The sequence below is a fragment of the Dreissena polymorpha genome, chromosome 5, assembly GCF_020536995.1.
Source record: "Dreissena polymorpha isolate Duluth1 chromosome 5, UMN_Dpol_1.0, whole genome shotgun sequence".
In the NCBI taxonomy this organism is placed as follows: domain Eukaryota; kingdom Metazoa; phylum Mollusca; class Bivalvia; order Myida; family Dreissenidae; genus Dreissena; species Dreissena polymorpha.
The window spans coordinates 123,540,835-123,558,942 of NC_068359.1; the positions used below are offsets into that span (position 1 = coordinate 123,540,835).

The window sequence follows — 18,108 nt, forward strand, 5'->3', positions numbered from 1 at the left end:
GACAAAGTGACTCCTGACCAAACTGCATACCTTCGCATTCACAAAGTCTGGCCAGAAGCTAATCTGATATCTATAAAGTCCTGCAAGGTCTCATAAGCAGACAAAGTGACTCCTGACCAAACTGCATACCTTTGCATTCACAAAGTCTGGCCAGAAGCTAATCTGATATCTATAAAGTCCTGCAAGGTCTCATAAGCAGACAAAGTGACTCCTGACCAAACTGCATACCTTCGCATTCACAAAGTCTGGCCAGAAGCTAATCTGATATCTATAAAGTCCTGCAAGGTCTCATAAGCAGACAAAGTGACTCCTGACCAAACTGCATACCTTTGCATTCACAAAGTCTGGCCAGAAGCTAATCTGATATCTATAAAGTCCTGCAAGGTCTCATAAGCAGACAAAGTGACTCCTGACCAAACTGCATACCTTCGCATTCACAAAGTCTGGCCAGAAGCTAATCTGATATCTATAAAGTCCTGCAAGGTCTCATAAGCAAACAAAGTGACTCCTGACCAAACTGCATACCTTCCCATTCACAAAGTCTGGCCAGCAGCTAAACTGATATCTATAAAGTCCTGCAAGGTCTCATAAGCAGACAAAGTGACTCCTGACCAAACTGCATACCTTCGCATTCACAAAGTCTGGCCAGAAGCTAATCTGATATCTATAAAGTCCTGCAAGGTCTCATAAGCAGACAAAGTGACTCCTGACCAAACTGCATACCTTCGCATTCACAAAGTCTGGTCAGAAGCTATTCTAATATCTATAAAGTCCTGCAATGTCTCATAAGCAGACAAAGTGACTCCTGACCAAACTGCATACCTTCGCATTCACAATGTCTGGCCAGAAGCTAATCTGTTCACTATAAAGTCCCACAAGGTCTCATAAGCAGACAAAGTGACTCCTGACCCGACTGCTTTACTTTCCAGGCCTGGTCTGGAGTTACTCTGGCCGCATATGGCATAAGACCCATGATCCAGGTCAATTGTGCTTATAACTTTTTTATATAAGCTATTTTATTCTTTCTTTGAACATGCTATCATTTATCATAAATTTACATTATATTCACACAAAATAAATTAGATATAAATTAAGTGATGACAACAAATTCATTAATGCAAACATCTTAACTGATAGGATTTAAATTTAGATTTACAAAAAAAAACGCGTTTGTGAAACACAATGCACCCTATACAGCGCTTTGTTGCCGCACAGCAGCTATTTAAGAGAAAATTGTCGAAGGTCAAGGGCCTTAACTTTGCCAAAAATCAATTGACCTGAACTGAACTCACACTTCATCTGTAAGTCACGTTGGTAGACTCACATATGATGTTTCATGTTGAAATCTTGTTGGGTATCAGAGATATTGGCTAGTTTCATCATACAAAAACAACAAAGGGCAATAACTCTTATTTAGGAAAGTGAAGGGTTATGGCTCTTAAGGCACTTCTCCTCATTAAAATCAATACACACATGAAGTTATGGTATCTGAGACACATTAGAAAAAACTAACCCTGACCATATCATAATACAAAAAAGGACAATAACTCTTATTAAAAAAAGTGTAGGGTTAAGGTTCTTGTGCATGGAACTTCTCCTCATTGATATCTATACACCTATGAAGTTCATGTTGACATCTTATATAGTTTCTGATATATAGCCCTAAAAAGTTTTGTGACAGACGGACGGACTGAAGGAAAGATGGACAGACCCCATTCTAAAACCCTCGGCCTTTGGCGCGAAAACAACAAAAGGCAATAAATCTTATGTTAGAAAGTAGTAGAGTTATGGTTCTTTTGCATGACATTTCTCATACTTGATATCTATATACCCATGAAGTTTCATGTTGAAATTCGATATATAGTTTCTGAGATATAAACCTGGAAAGTTTGTGACAGACTGTGGAAATGCAAAAACAACACAGGGAAATAACTCTTATTTAGGAAAGTCTAAGATTATGGTTCTTGTGATTGGTACTTCTTCTCATTGATATCTAGACACTCATGAGGTTCATGCTGAAATCTTACATAGATCTTGAGATATAGCCAAAAGTTTGTGAACGACAGATGGACTGACGGACGTACGGACAAAGCCCAAACTGGGATAAACTTTGGCAAAACTTTGGCAGGGTATAATATCAAAAAGCCATTACATTTCCAATAGAAATATTAAAGAACAAGGCTATTGTCAAGCAATATGGTCCCCTACCGGCTTCACCATTGTCAGAAATTCCAAAATTTTCAGAATATTTTTAATATTATGGTTACCATAGCAACCACAATTTTTGATGTAGGAACAAAATGAAATGACGTGCATAATGTCCATATTGCCATCTATCCATGTTGAAAGTTTCATGAAAAAATATGAAGAACTTTTTAAGTTATCGCAGGATCCAGAAAAATGTGACGGACAGACAGACTGACTGACAAACAGAGCGCAAACCATAAGTCCCCTCGGGTTTCACCGGTAGAGGACAACTAGAAGCAGACAAGAGGAATAATTGATTAATTTTATTTAAAAATGCTTTTTCAAGTTTGCAATATATGTTTGAAAATACATGTAAGAACTTGGGTAACACAGTTTTCAAGACCAAGAAAATAGTGCTAAAAGAGCAATAACTTGCATTTTTCAAGTACTCACATTGGATTCCTGTAAAGTAAAAATTAAATATCCATTAAAAAGTACATGCCATTATATCTCTTGTCAACCTAACATGATTGGCTGTTCAATATTGTAAAATGTGTCTTATGCAATATGCATTTGTGCAGTCTCATGCTCTTGTGCTACTCTGTCATGCATTTGTATGTATTTGTAGTCTCTTTAGCTGACAGGGTAGCTCCTGACTAGACTGCATGGATGCGCAGGCTGGTCTGGAGAAACCCTGGTCCTATGTGGCATAAGACCCTTTTTCCCTTGATGCGGGTCAAATGATGGCTACTTATTATACAGACCACTCTTAGCAGCTGACTGGTTTGGAGACGACCCTTTTCACCCAGGTTTGTCTTCCACACAATGTCAAGCTTCCCAATATTGGTAACTCCTGAAAACAGAGGTTGAAAGGTCAAGGTCAATCATTGATAGAGCTAAGGAAAGTATTGTTCAAGAAATATGGTTTAAATACATTAAAGTACAACATGTCTCATGGCATTTCTTTAAATCCAGCTATTATCAATTGTGTCATGTTTGTAATGTACAATGCATTCATATTGTTTATTTTAGTTTTTTCTAATGTGTCATGCTTACACAGTCAAGAAATCAATAATGTGAATAACTTAAATTATTGAAATACAAGTGAAGAAATAAATTACATTTTGAGATTTTGCTCAAACCTGCCCATTTTATTGCATTGCTGTAGAATATCTTAGTTCTTGTATTTCATACACAATTTGCTAGATATGAAAATGAAACTGGTCTTTCATAATCACCCACCCCCTAATTTACAAGCATCGTATAAATTATTTCCACATCGTTTAAAATTATCCCTCTCTCGAATTGCTTTGGGATCTTACCTGAAACCATATAACCAACCCACATCCCTTCAATATTTTTCTTTCAGGTACAATGATTTTCTATAAGCCCTCATCTGACCAACCTTTGAGGACCTTGTTGGCCTCATACAGCTGAGGTCTGGGTGTCAGACAGTAGAGATACTGTCTGGTGTCCATGGAGTTCAAGTAGTCAACCTTGCCAAAGACATTGTCACCACTGGCAATAGGAAATGAAACAGAAACACTTTGTCACCACTGGCAATATGAAATGAAACAGAACACTTTGTCACCACAAGCGATATGAAATGAGACAGACGAAAGACATTGTCACCACTGGCAATATGAAATGAAACAGAAAGACATTGTCAATACTCGCAATATGGAATGAAACAGAAAGACTTTGTCGTCACAAGCGATATGAAATGAGACAGACCAAAGACATTGTCACCTGGCACTGGCAATATAAAATAAAACAGACCAAAGACATAATTTGTCACCACTGGAAATATGAAGTCAAAAAGAAAGACATTGCCACCACTGGCGATATGAAATGAAACAGACCTAAGACATTGTCACCACTGTTTTAAGCTTAAATACACTACAACCTCTTTCTTGTTTGTTTGTTTTTTTGTTTTTTTTACTTCAATAAAAGACATACAATGTATACATGTATATGATCATAAAACAAAGTGATACCATTTAGCAGCAATAATGTTCAAATATGTTATACAAGATATGCTAATATATATAACCTCTTTCTTAAGATCATGTTTACCTTGCAAAAGGCATAGCCAACACTGGCAATATGAAATAAAACTACGCTTAATTTAATACACTACTTGGTTTTATTCAAGATCATAAAATATATATACATGCTACTGTGTTATTTACCATAAATACAGTGTGTTCAGTTTCTGAGTGTGCCAGAGGTCCGAGGCGTCGAGTCAAACCATATCTTACCCATGTTTGGCCTCCAGCATGTTCAGTTCCTGGGCGTGGTAAAGGTCCGAGGGGTCGTGTCAAACCATATCTTACCCGTGTTTGGCCTCCAGTGTGTTCAGTTCCTGGGCGTGGTAAAGATCCGAGGGGTCGTGTCAAACCATATCTTACCCATCTTTGGCCTTCAGCGTGTTCAGTTCCTGGGTGTGGTAGAGGTCCGAGGGGTCGTGTCAAACCATATCTTACCCATGTTTGGCCTCCAGTGTGTTCAGTTCCTGGGTGTGGTAAAGGTCCGAGGCGTTGTGTCAAACCATATCTTACCCATGTTTGGCCTTCAGCGTGTTCAGTTCCTGGGTGTGGTAAAGGTCAGAGGGGTCGTGTCAAACCATATCTTACCCATGTTTGGCCTCCAGTGTGTTCAGTTCCTGGGTGTGGTAGAGGTCCGAGGGGTCGTGTTAAACCATATCTTACCCATGTTTGGCCTCTATATATATAGCGTGTTCAGTTTCTGGGCATGGTAAAGGTCAGAGGGGTCGCGTCAAACCATATCTTACCCATCTTTGGCCTTCAGCGTGTTCAGTTCCTGGGTGTGGTAGAGGTCCGAGGGGTCATGTCAAACCATATCTTACCCATGTTTGGCCTCCAGCGTGTTCAGTTCCTGGGCGTGGTAGAGGTCCGAGGGGTCGAGTCAAACCATATCTTACCCATGTTTGGCCTCCAGCGTGTTCAGTTCCTGGGCGTGGTAGAAGTCCGAGGGGTCATGTCAAACCATATCTTACCCATGTTTGGCCTCCAGTGTGTTCAGTTCCTGGGTGTGGTAGAGGTCCGAGGGGTCGTGTCAAACCATATCTTACCCATGTTTGGCCTCTATATATATAGCGTGTTCAGTTCCTGGGCATGGTAAAGGTCCGAGGGGTCGCGTCAAACCATATCTTACCCATGTTTGGCCTCCAGTGTGGTCAGTTCCTGGGCGTGGTAAAGGTCCGAGGGGTCATGTCAAACCATATCTTACCCATGTTTGGCCTCCAGCGTGTTCAGTTCCTGGGCGTGGTAGAGGTCTGAGGGGTCGAGTCAAACCATATCTTACCCATGTTTGGCCTCCAGCGTGTTCAGTTCCTGGGCGTGGTAGAGGTCCGAGGGGTCGAGTCAAACTATATCTTACCCATGTTTTGCCTCCAGCGTATTCAGCTCCTGGGCGTGGTAGAGGTCGGAGGGGTCCAGTCTCACGTGCTCCATGTAAAGGGGACCAGGGGTGATGTTCTGAATCTGTACCTCCAAGTACACATCATCACACTGAAACCAACCATGGGCACAATGACTTTAATGTTGATGATCTGAGCCTGAATTAACCCTTTACCACTTAGATAGGTATTTTGACGAGTTTGAAGTCCCTTAGAAAGTCAAATTTAATACAATACCTTTCTTACTTGATTCAAGTTTTAAAGGCTTCATTTCCAACCCTTAGATACTGATGAGAAGCAAACAGCATAAAATCTGAATAGACTGCTAGTTACTTGCAGGCTGTTCTGGCTTTATGCTGTTTGCACATAGCCATTTTCACGGTCAATTAAGGTAAAAACCTGGGTTAGACAGCTTTATATACATTTTATATGTACATTTTGTATATGCCAATCAAAGAAGTTTATCGCTGACAACAGTAGGCAATTTCATAAAAAAAGGCTATAGGACCCAATGTCTAGGCACAAAGGCTATAGGACCCTATGTCTAGACACTCAAACTAACATAGAAACCAATGACCAGCATGCCACAATTAATTTTCCTGTAGGAACCATTTTTAGGTTTATCAAAATAAAGTAGAAACCAATGTTTGCCAGTGTAAAATGTAGCATAGAAACCATGTTTTAATAATAGATCAAGTGATTTTGATTGAGACTTCAAACGAAACAATATTATTAAGATTTATCAATAAGACATTAACAAGTACAATTGAGACGTGAAAAAAAAACTACTTTAAATATGCATATTCTGATAGAATTTTTTTCAATATGGATACAAATTTTAAGAATAAAACAAACTTTTAACAAAGTTGACCCATGTTCTTTATGAAAAACATCAACTTTCTTTAATTTTTACACAAAAATATCTTTTAATGCTTAACATTTCTTTTTTGAAAATTATTTAAAAAGCACCAACTCCCAAAATAAATGCCCATATGAATCCAAAAGCAGAAAATTATGTCCTCTGAGAGAAGTTGCTAAATAGCATGCTTTGGTATTTTTAGAAAATAGATCATAAAGCATGGACACTTTACAAGTCTTAAAACAACAAGAGGTGCATGATGCCCCTTTAGCGCTCACCTGAGTTCAAGGACACCAATTACTGAAGACTTGATCTCGCGACCCAGATTCAATCATGATCTTGTATTGTCAAGACAACAAGAGATGTGTTTGTCAGAAACACAATGCCCCTAATGCGCCGCTTTTTTTTTTGACCTTTGACTATGAAGGATGACCTTGACCTTTCACCACTCAAAATGTGCAGCTCCATGAGATACACATGCATGCCAAATATGAAGTTGCTATGTTCAATATTTAAAAAGTTATTGCAAAACTTTACTGTGAAGTAAAGTTTTGGGACAGAATGACAGACAGACAGAAAGAAAGAAAGAAAGACAGGCCAAAAACAATATACCCCCTATCTATCGATGCGGGGGCATACAAATTCTGACCAAGTTTCATCAAGACTGAGTCATCAATATGGCCTCTAGATAAGTTTCATGTGTTGTTGTTTTTTAATTTGACTGGATGTCCAACTTTTTGAACACATCTGACCAAGATTCAAACGTGGCCTAGGTATTGTAAAAATAAACCTTCTGATCATGTTTCATCATCCTTAAGTCATAAATCTTGCCCCTATAAAGGTAAGAACTTTTTAAAAATTGATCTGGTGACTTAGTTTCTAGACAAACATTACCTACATTCAAACTTGGCCTTTACATTGTAACTTTTATTTGTTAAAGTTTAAACCAGATAGAGTAATAAATGTGGCCTCTAAAGTGGCATCAAGTCTTTTTTTACAAATTGCATGACCCGATGGCCTAGTTTAGGATACACATTACCCAGATTCAAAGTCAGTCTAGAAAATGTCAAGATTACATTATTTCTTCAAGATTGCGTTAAGATTGCATTATAATTGTGGCATTTAGAGAAGTGATAAGTTTTTTTTTTAAAGATTTCACCTGGTAACCTAGTTTTTGGCGGCACATGGCCAAATTTCCAACTGGGTCTTGATATTGTAAGAATAATCATTTTGACAAAATTGCATCAAGATTGAGTCATAAATGAGACCTCTAAACTGGTAACAATGTATTTCTAAGGTTTGACTTTGTGACCTAGTTTTTAGATCACATTACCTATGTGAACTCATTCTTAGTATTGTAAAAAAAACTTTTCTGACCATTTTTCAACAGGTTTGAGTCATAAATGTGGCATTTTAAGTGGTAACAAGCTGTTAATAAGGCTTGACCTGGTGACCTAGTTTTTAATGCAAGTGACCCAGATTGAAATTCAGTATATATATATAGAGAAAAGATAAACATTCTAACAAACTTTCATCAAAATTGACTCATAAATGAAGCCTCTTAAGTGGTAACAAGGTGTTGTTTTTTTTAATTTGACATTATGACCAGGTTTTAAAGCACACATGGCTTAAATTTAGTCTAGGAAATGTCACAATAAACATTCTTATAAACTGTCATCAAGATTGAGGCTTTTTTTCTAGAGTTTTAACAAGGTGTTGTTGACATTTGACCTTGTGATCTTATTTTAAAAGTATGTACACCATATTCAAACTCAACCCTTATATTATCAAGAGTCTTTTGTTGACAAAGTTTATTCAAGATTGAGTCATAAATCTTTTAACTAGAGTGGTAATGTGCGTTTGATTAAGATTTGACCCGGTAATCTAGTTTGTGAATGCACATGACCCAGATACAAACTTGGATAAGATATTATCAAGCTAATCATTAACTGTGACCAAGCTCCATTACGATTGAGTCATAAATGTGGCCTCTTGAGTGGTAACACGCAATCTTAGATTAGATTAGACCCGGGTGACTGGAATGCCTGTGGCTGAGATTTGATCTTGACCTAGCCATTTTATTTAAAAAACATTCTGATCTAGTTTCATCAAGATTGAGTGATAAATGTGGCTTCTAGAGTGGTAATAAGGGTTCTCCATCATTTGACCTGATGACCTAGTTTTGGAATGCACAAGACCCAGATTCTAAGTCAGCCTAGATATTGTTCAGATAAACATTCTGACTAATTTTTATCGAGATTTAATGAAAATGAGGCCTCTAGAGTGGTAACCAAGTTAAAATTGATGATGCATACTGCTAGACAATTGACAGACATGGGTGATCACAATAACTCAGCAAAAGCACAGCAGCGAAGCAATTAGTAAACAGTGTGTACACTTACAACATAATCCTGTGTCATATATAAATACAAAAAGATATATAATAGCATGGAACCCACATAATTTTTAATGTTTTTTGCCAACTATTATTTACAGATCCATTTCAGATGTTTATAACAGCTCTTGTTTAATGACATATGAAATTATTCCTGTTTTACAATGATCACAAATTTAATTTTTCAATATTGACAAATATTACTAAATCCCTTATCATACAAAAAACACTTTTGTCTGAAGCAAAAAAAATACACAATGCATACATCAATAGCATTAAAACCATCTGTTACAAAAAAAAAGAAAGTATATATTCATAAAATACGTGTCAGTTTAATACAACACAATGTCATCTTTAACTAGACTTCCTTGGCATAGTGTATATGGTGTCCGCCTAGCTATCAGGAGGTCATGGGTTCTACCCCCACTGTGGGAGCAACTTCCTTGGCATAGTGTATATGGTGTCAGCCTAGCTATCAGGAGGTCACGTGTTCGATCCCCACTGTGGGAGCGACTTCCTTGGCATAGATTATATGGTGTCCGCCTAGCTATCAGGAGGTCAAGTGTTCGACCCCCACTGTGGGAGCGACTTACTTGGCTTAGTAGATATGGTGTCAGCCTAATGATTGGGAGGTCATCGGTTCCACCCCCACTGAGGGAGCGTTCTTTAGATCTTTAGACAACAAGTACTGGTTCTAGTCCCATGAAACAGACTTGAGAGCGTTTTAAGTAAGCCTTAGGCTTTCTATGCAATTGAGCTAAAAAACAGGTTTAAACTAAGAAGCAAAACAGTAATAAAATTAAGCTGAACAAGGGCTGTTTGTAAAACATGCATGCCCCCCATATGTGCTGTCAGTTGTAGTGGCAGCCATTGTGTTAATACGTTTTGTGTCACTGTGACCTTGACCTTTGACCTAGTGACCTTAAAATCAATAGGGGTCATCTGCCAGTCATGATCAATGTACCTGTGAAGTTTCATGATCCTAGGCCTAATTATTTTTGAATGAAATCCGCCAAAGCATTTCTAAGATATGGCTCCGGACACAAAAAAGCATTTTTTCAAGATACAAAGGGCCATAACTCCCTTATTCACAGATGGTGTACAATGCCATTTGGCGTGCATCATCTTCTTATCCATATATATACTCATACCAAGTTTGAATGAAATCCGCCAAAGCACTTCAAAGTTATCATTTGGAAACCATTTTACTGTTTTGAGTCACTGTGACCTTGACCTTTGACCTAGTGACCTGAAAATCAATATGGGGTCATCTGCCAGTCATGATCAAGGTACCTATGAAGTTTCATGATCCTAGGTTTAAGCGTTCTTGAGTTATCATCCGGAAACCATTTTACTGTGTCGAGTCACCATGACCTTGACCTTTGACCTAGTGACCTGAAAATCAATAGGGGTCATCTGCGAGTCATGATCAATGTTCCTATGAAGTTTCATGATCCTAGGCGTAAGCGTTCTTGAGTTATCATCCGGAAACCATTTTTCTGTGTCGAGTCACTGTGATCTTGACCTTTGACCTAGTGACCTGAAAAATCAATAGGGGTCATCTGCGAGTCATGATCAATGTACCTAAATAGTTTCATGATCCTAGGCATAAGCGTTTTTGAGTTATCATCCGGAAACCGTTTTATTGTTTCGAGTCCCTGTGAGCTTGACCTTTGACCTAGTGACCTGAAAATCAATAGAGGTCATCTGCCAGTCATGATCAATGTACCTATGAAGTTTCATGAAACCATCTGGTGGACCGACGGACCGACCTGTGCAAAACAATATACCCCCTCTTCTTCGAAGGGGGGCATAAAAATCGAATGGACATTAACATGTTAAAACTCCTGCATTTTAAAATATTTATGATCTCTTAAAGCAAATATATATTTTTGTGTTGTTCACATCAAGTAACAAAAAATAAATATGTAAACAAATACATGTACATGATTCAACTATATACATGAACATATAAACATTCTGAATAAAAACAAAATCTGTTTCATACTTACAGTTTACGTTAAACACATGAATATGAAAATGTTTTTGCTGAATGTGTTACAATATTTTAGCTTAAGTTTCAACATTATAAAGATTATTATTATTAACACCCACCATACAGACTGTGCAGAAGAATTTGCATAACCCATAACTGTTTTTAAGAGGGCATGTAATAAAAGCAACTTCAATGTAACCACAAGTGACAAAATGTCAAACTGTTTCAACTTTGCGACATATTTTAAACATGTTTTTAACTACAAATAGAAAGGAAAACTTGCAAAAAAAACAGCGAACCAACTACAATGATTTTCCTTTCTTGAATTCATTTGCATAAAGGATTTTATCTTCAAACAGTTGTCTGACAGACGGTCCAATTCTCACAAACAAACCTATCACAACCAGACCTCTCACAACCAAACCTCTCACAACCAGACCTCTCACAACCAAACCTATCACAACCAGACCTCTCACAACCAGACCTCTTACAACCAGACCTCTCACAACCAGACCTCTCACCACCAAACCTATCACAACCAGACCTCTCACAACCAGACCTATCACAACCAGATCTCTCACAACCAAACCTATCACAACCAGACCTCTCACAACCAAACCTCTCACAACCAAACCTATCACAACCAGACCTCTCACAACCAGACCTCTCACAACCAGACCTCTCACAACCAGACCTCTCACCACCAAACCTATCACAACCAGACCTCTCACAACCAGACCTCTCACAACCAAACCTATCACAACCAGACCTCTCACAACCAAACCTATCACAACCAGACCTCTCACAACCAGACCTCTCACAACCAGACCTCTCACAACCAGACCTCTCACAACCAGACCTATCACAACCAGACCTCTCACAACCAGACCTATCACAACCAGACCTCTCACAACCAAACCTATCACAGAAGATGATTTATTCCACCTACATACCGCTGATTGACACATGATTCAAGAGGTTTTACATTCCATGTGCTGTAGTCTGGTATTATAATATAACAAATATATTAAAGCCAAAGAAAAACTCAAAATCTACGAAATATTCTTAAATATTTTGTATAATAACGTCAACCAATAAACAAGAGCACCGCATAACCGGTGCCACGCTCGGCTGCGAATGCTTGTCAGATTTTTTTTAGAGGTTGACCTTTGACCTAGTGACCCAACAAGAGATGTGTTTGTCAGAAACACAATGCCCCCTACTGCGCAACATTGAAATAAAATTTCTATTTATCATTTTGCAGGTATAGACATTATCTCCCTTTAAAGCTTTATTACTTCCGTTGGATTTTGTCCAATCCAACTGGGGGGGGGGGGGGTGGGAAGGTCTGTAGACAGTAAAAAATGACCAAGTCAGACATCACTGACAACCAAGGCCTGTGGTTTATCAAAGAGATCTAAACCTGAGTTCATCATGTATGTATGGACACAAGTCCACTGGTATTTAATGAAAACTAGCATTCACAAATTAGAACAGGTAAGAAAAAGATAATTCTATCAAGAGATGTGTTCGTCAGAAACACACTGCCCCCTACTGCGCAACATTGAAATAAAATTGCTATTTATCATTTGGCAGGTATAGAAATCATCTCCCTTTAAAGCTTATTACTTCTCTTGAATTTTGTCCAATCCAACTGGGGGGAGGGGGGGGGGAAGGGTTTCAAAGTCAATTATGACCATGTATGTATGGACACAAGTCCACTGGTATTTAATGAAAACTAGCATTCACAAATTAGAACAGGTAAGAAAAAGATAATTCTATCAAGAGATGTGTTCATCAGAAACACAATGCCCCCTACTGCGCAACATTGAAATAAAATTGCTATTTATCATTTGGCAGGTATAGAAATCATCTCCCTTTAAAGCTTATTACTTCTCTTGAATTTTGTCAAATCCAACTGGGGGGGGGGGGGGTTTCAAAGTCAATTATGACCATGTCAGACATCACTGACAACCAAGACCTGTGGTTTAAAAGAGATCATAGCAAGAGTTGATCATGTATCTATGGACATAAGTCCACAGGTATGTAATGAACATCAAAGAAATTATAATTATATCATTAAACATACATGCCATAATTTTTCAGACCAATTCCGGGACATTGAGTTAAATTGTCCGGGACTTTTGCCGATTTTCCGGGACATGTATAAAATGTAGCGATATTTATAGACACATGCATTTTTGGTACGTTTTTTTGTTTCGCATCGTTAATTGCATAAGTTCGAAAGCCTATCCGAAGTACACTTAATCTAATAACGTCAAATTAAACATTACTACTTCCGTTACTAGATACAAGCCACGTGTTTTCAGTGTAAGCGTTCTAAACATAGATGGTGACGTCACTGCGTTATTGTTATTAAGACCGGTGTGTAACGCGTAGTTGTTCATACGCCATTATTCATTAATAACATTTATAAATACAAAGTTTTGACATGGCGAACGAAATTCAAATTCACTTATTATTTTTAACGTTATGTTTACTAGGGGTTTAGAACAAGACAATAATAAACCTAGTGAGGATGACGTTTTTATATGCTTACTTTTTTACTCAACTTCTTTGTCGGTTAAACGTGCAAACATAAACTGCTTTTAATTTTTTACTCAGCGATGTTGGACTTCAGATGTGTGAACAACTATCCTTTGCCCTTACGCAGCGGGAAATAATGACGTAGTAGATTAAAGTCAATTAACAACCACATTAAACAATGCCGCCTTTTCGGTGTGACCGCGAACGTGAGACAATCGATATGATAACAGGACCCCTGTTAATTGATCGATTTTGACACATAGCGTAGTCTGCCTATTCGGGTAGGCATTGTCAGTTCTTCATTTCCGGGACTGTCCCGGACAATCCGGGACGTATGGCATGTATGCATTAAAAAAAACAAATTAATCATTTGAGTTATAAATAATCAAAATAATAAATCTGTACAGTAACTGTGAAAAGAACTTCAATTGTTGGTAAGGAAATATATAATATGAGATTTATAATTATATAAATTACTTCCCTTGAAAATAACTGTCTCTAACAAATCTCTATTTTTAGTAGCAAATAATTAAAAGCCACTACCGTGACTGTGATTGACCACTCGAAATGTGCAGCTCCATGAGATACACATGCATGCCAAATATATAAAGTGGCTATGTTCAATATTGAATAATTATCTCTCTTTTTAAAGCTTATTACTTCCCTTAAATTTGTTTTTTTACTGTAGACCGTAAAAGATGACCTTGACCTTTTACCACAATGTCTTTGTCAGAAACACAATGCCACTTACTGCGCAGCTTCAATTTATTTAACAAAAATATATACGTGGGTAGGTCAGATAACTATGTCCATTTAAAGCTTATTACTTCCCTTTACTTTGTTTTTTCGACCCTAGACCTTAAAGGATGATGTTCACCTTGAAATTTTACTCAAAATGTGCAGCTCCATGAGATACACATGCATGCAAAATATCAAGGTGCTATCTTCAATATTTAAAAAGTTATGGCCAATGTTAAGGTTTTAGCACAACGCCTATGGCGGACGTCGGACGACGAGCTGGCTATGACAATAGATCGGGTTTTCTCCGAAAACAGCCTCGCTAAAAATCAGTGTTCCTTACAGCAAAAGCCAAAATTTCAACGCTAGATTTGGTAACATAGATTTAACGTGATAAAAATTGCTCGTTTTTATTTTGTGTCACAATATACCATGGGAATTTCCCGTGACAATATCCAAACATTTATGTGCAAACGCGAGATTGGCCTCGGGCAGTGTCGGAAGCACCACGTAGTTTTCATGAGCTGCCCGAAACCAATCTCGCTTTTGCTTGTAAAAGTTCAGATATCCTCGTTGATTTTAAGTCTAAATGGGCTTTAAATAAATTATTTTACCTCAGCATTGTAAAACTTTGTCTTGACATCAAGTGGTTTCAAGACCTAAAATGACAAGCATTATCCCAAAATGAAAAAACAATCCTTAAAATTGTGGTCCAATGGAGTAAATCCTAGCATGCATAAATTTCATCAAAAATATTTATTTACTCAAATTTGTCAAGGAAGTAATATACTGATATTCTAAAGTATTATTTAAAGTTGAAATTATCATTCATACATTTTTGAAAATTTCTAACACAATCAGTATCAAACAGACACATTTGTCTATATAAAACAGTGCATATAAAACATTTTTTTTTACAATATTCATTTTCAACCAACTGTTAAACGTGATTTTAATTTATTGATTATAACCATGCATTACACAAAAAATTGCATTTTAGCATCGCTCTAGGCAAACTGGCCTTTTGCATGTGCATTAAGTGTCGTCCAAGATAAGCCTGTGCAGTCTTCACAGGCTAATCAAGGTCTCCGGTTTCCACCCAAACTGGATTTTCGCTTAGAGGAGACTTCTTTTACACCAAAAATACTATATAAGCGGAAAGCAGGCTAATCAGGGACGAAACTTTACGCACATGCATTAAGCCCTGTTTTCCCATAGCATGGTTTCTTATATACCTGGAATTTAAAGAACTTTCTGAAAGCCATCTCTTCTCCGCTCTCTGTGGTGTATCGTACAGCACACACAAGACTGAAAATTTAACAAGTTCATGGACAAAAATATACACATGGTGTGATAAGAAAATGGACCCCAGGGGTTGCCTTTTTGGACTGGTTATCAAACTTGACTTCCATTTTTGGGCAAAAACCTATCTGGAATGTTTGGTGAAATGTTATGTAGTTGAGAGAGTTGATACAAAATAAAGATTATTTTTTTGTATAACCAATTACAAAAAAAATGCACATGTACATGATTTTTCCCTTGTTATCACCTAAAAATGTGTAATTAAAGCAATGATGTTTTACCAAAAATATATAATACATGTGATTAACTTTGTTCATAATTGGCCTATTTTCTTACAATTTTTTTTTCCTTTGATCTTACTCAAACTTGGGCATAAAAGCACACATTGTTTTACCACAAATATAAAAATTATTCACTTATCACCAAAAATCATCCATTGTTCTTACTTACAAATGACCTTAATAGCACCAAGGTTTCATGACAATCATACATGTGATTGCTTAAAAAGCTACATATGTGTGATTTACTTTTAATATAATTGACCTTCGTTCTTAATCAAATTTGCCATAATTCTTCCCAAAATAGGCCTTAAAAGCACCTTTTTTTTAACCTCAAATGTATACGTGATAAACTTTGTTTTTACCCAAATCATTCCTTTGTTTTTACTAAAATTGACCTTAATATAACCAATGATTCATGACAACAAGCACGTGTTTTACTCTGTTCAAAATAGGCCTTCTACCCAAACATGTATCATGATAAACATAGATGTGAATTTTTTCTTAATAATCGGCCTTTGTTCTTAATAAAAATTGGCCTTCCTTCTTAACCACAAATATTTCATGACAAACATACATGTGATTTACTTGTTTCATAGTGAGCCTTTCTACTTAATAGAAATTTCCCTTTATTGTTAGACTAAATTGGACATAAAAGCACCATTTTTGTTACTAAAAACATACACATGATTTACTTTGTTCTTACCAGAATCAAACCATGTTCTTCTCCAAAATCGACCTAACCAGCATGTTTCATGACAAACATACATGAGATTTACTTTTTTTATAATTGGCCTTTGGTTGTAATTGAAATCAGCCTTTATTTTTAAACCCCAAAATATTTCATGGCAAACCTACATGTGATTGCCCACTTCCTTGACCTCATGTTGTATGACGTCGTCTATGCTCTCGTTGGGCTTGAGGAAGGTCACAGGCTCCGAGTTGACCCCCTTTAATAGCAGCCGCTGCCCATTCACCTGGAGGTCTGACTGCAAAATGGGAGGAAAGAAAAATTTGGAGGAAAAAAAATGGGAGGAAAGAAAAAAAAAGGCAGTGGAAACATAAAGAAAGGTGTGCAATGTTTTGAGCAGTATCAATCCAAAATGGGTCTTATGCCATGTGCGGCCAGCATAGCTTTAAACCAGTTTGTGCGAAGGCGCAGTCTGGTCAGGAGATTGCTGTAAGTACCAAAGCAGTGGCACAGATTCTCAAAAATTATAAAATCATCTTTATAACATAATGCCATTATCTTCATATTTCAAAGGCGTGACTTTAGGTAAATAGATGGGTTTATAATTACATGTATATAAAACAAAAAGTAGATCTCCATATATCAAAACATCATTTTATTCAGCAAAATATTAACATGTTATTTTAAATAATTTAGCTTTGCTCTTAAAAAACATGTACATGTGCACAAAGTATAAGTCGGCACAGGCTTTTCTCAGAGTGGCCATACCACGTGGTCCGTGACGTCATTTTGGCTAGCACGTCAAGTAGAAAATTGTAAACATTGCCTCTGCTAAGAAACTTCAAATCCACGTAAGTATCTTATTATTTACTCTATTTTGACGAAACGAAGCGCAGGCTATGGGAAAAGTTGAGCACTATTCCTGGTTATATAAATATTTGAAACCAGATAATTAGTTTAGTCTATCATTCAAGGCAAATTCCTAGTTTTTGCAAAGGCCTTTAAAATTTGGTTCCCGCACTGAAAGGGTTAATATTTATATTACAGAGAACAGTTTTTGTTAAACGTAAAAACAAGTATGCATTCATATGGAACATATTTGTGCGGTCAAAATATGCCTTTTATAGTTTTATAGTTTAAAGTCACTTTATGACGATATACTACACTGCCTTTTCCCAAGTTGTTTTCATTTACAGAAAACATGTTGACTATATATTTGGAACAATCGCAAAAGTGTCAAATTAAAATATGCCAACCAACCTATCTTTTTTGTGATGTAAATAAAAAAGATAAAACATTAAATAAACAAAAGAAAAATGAATATTGTTAACACATTCATATTTGAACTACATGTATAATTAGAACTTTATTGTTTTGTTTTCTTACAATATTTATTTTTCCTTTGTAGGAATTATGAGACCAAAAACCAACTTAAACTCGGAAAGCGAAGCAAGCGTACCCAGACAAGACGTCAGCAACACGAATGTCCAACGTGGATGTAATCTTGAATCAAAACCAAAGATGAAATATTCAATAAAGTGAAATATGAATACAAAAATACACATACAGTCCAACCTGCACGAGCGACCGCCTGTTAATAGCGACCAACAGTCAATAACGACCACACCGATTTCCTCCCGAACGATTTTCACTATATATTGAACCTGCGAATAAAGCCCACCTGTGAACAAAGA

The 18,108-nt window shown here is 37.0% G+C and overlaps 2 protein-coding genes across 18 annotated transcripts in view; both read right to left on the minus strand.

The window, feature by feature from the left end:
• Positions 1-18,108, minus strand: part of LOC127880801 (trafficking protein particle complex subunit 13-like) — a 122,059-nt gene that overhangs the window by 6,321 nt on the left and 97,630 nt on the right. For all 4 annotated transcript variants that reach the window (XR_008049745.1, XR_008049744.1, XM_052428237.1 and 1 more), the window contains exons 4-9: positions 16,582-16,712; positions 15,379-15,451; positions 14,758-14,802; positions 5,590-5,720; positions 3,593-3,705; positions 2,952-3,040 (exon numbers count right to left, since the gene is read on the minus strand). Coding sequence is in view for 2 of the 4 variants with exons in the window: in XM_052428237.1 (XP_052284197.1) it covers positions 2,952-3,040; positions 3,593-3,705; positions 5,590-5,720; positions 14,758-14,802; positions 15,379-15,451; positions 16,582-16,712 (582 nt within the window). In the remaining 2 variants the exon portion in view is untranslated. The remainder of the gene's footprint in view (positions 1-2,951; positions 3,041-3,592; positions 3,706-5,589; positions 5,721-14,757; positions 14,803-15,378; positions 15,452-16,581; positions 16,713-18,108) is intronic.
• LOC127880809 (uncharacterized) lies at positions 8,129-12,479 on the minus strand. 14 transcript variants are annotated; one of them, XM_052428259.1, is made up of 4 exons: positions 11,583-12,479; positions 11,508-11,537; positions 11,463-11,477; positions 8,129-11,372 (listed from the first exon to the last, which is right to left on the minus strand). In XM_052428259.1, exons 1-4 carry the CDS (start codon positions 11,824-11,826, stop codon positions 11,161-11,163), a joined length of 501 nt encoding a protein of 166 aa, XP_052284219.1. In that variant the 5' UTR covers positions 11,827-12,479; the 3' UTR covers positions 8,129-11,160. The 14 variants fall into 14 exon arrangements, with proteins under 14 accessions (XP_052284219.1, XP_052284216.1, XP_052284218.1 ...); XM_052428256.1 differs by lacking the exon at positions 11,508-11,537 and having other exon boundaries at positions 8,129-11,477; positions 11,568-11,597; positions 11,628-12,479; XM_052428258.1 differs by lacking the exon at positions 11,463-11,477 and having other exon boundaries at positions 11,508-11,552.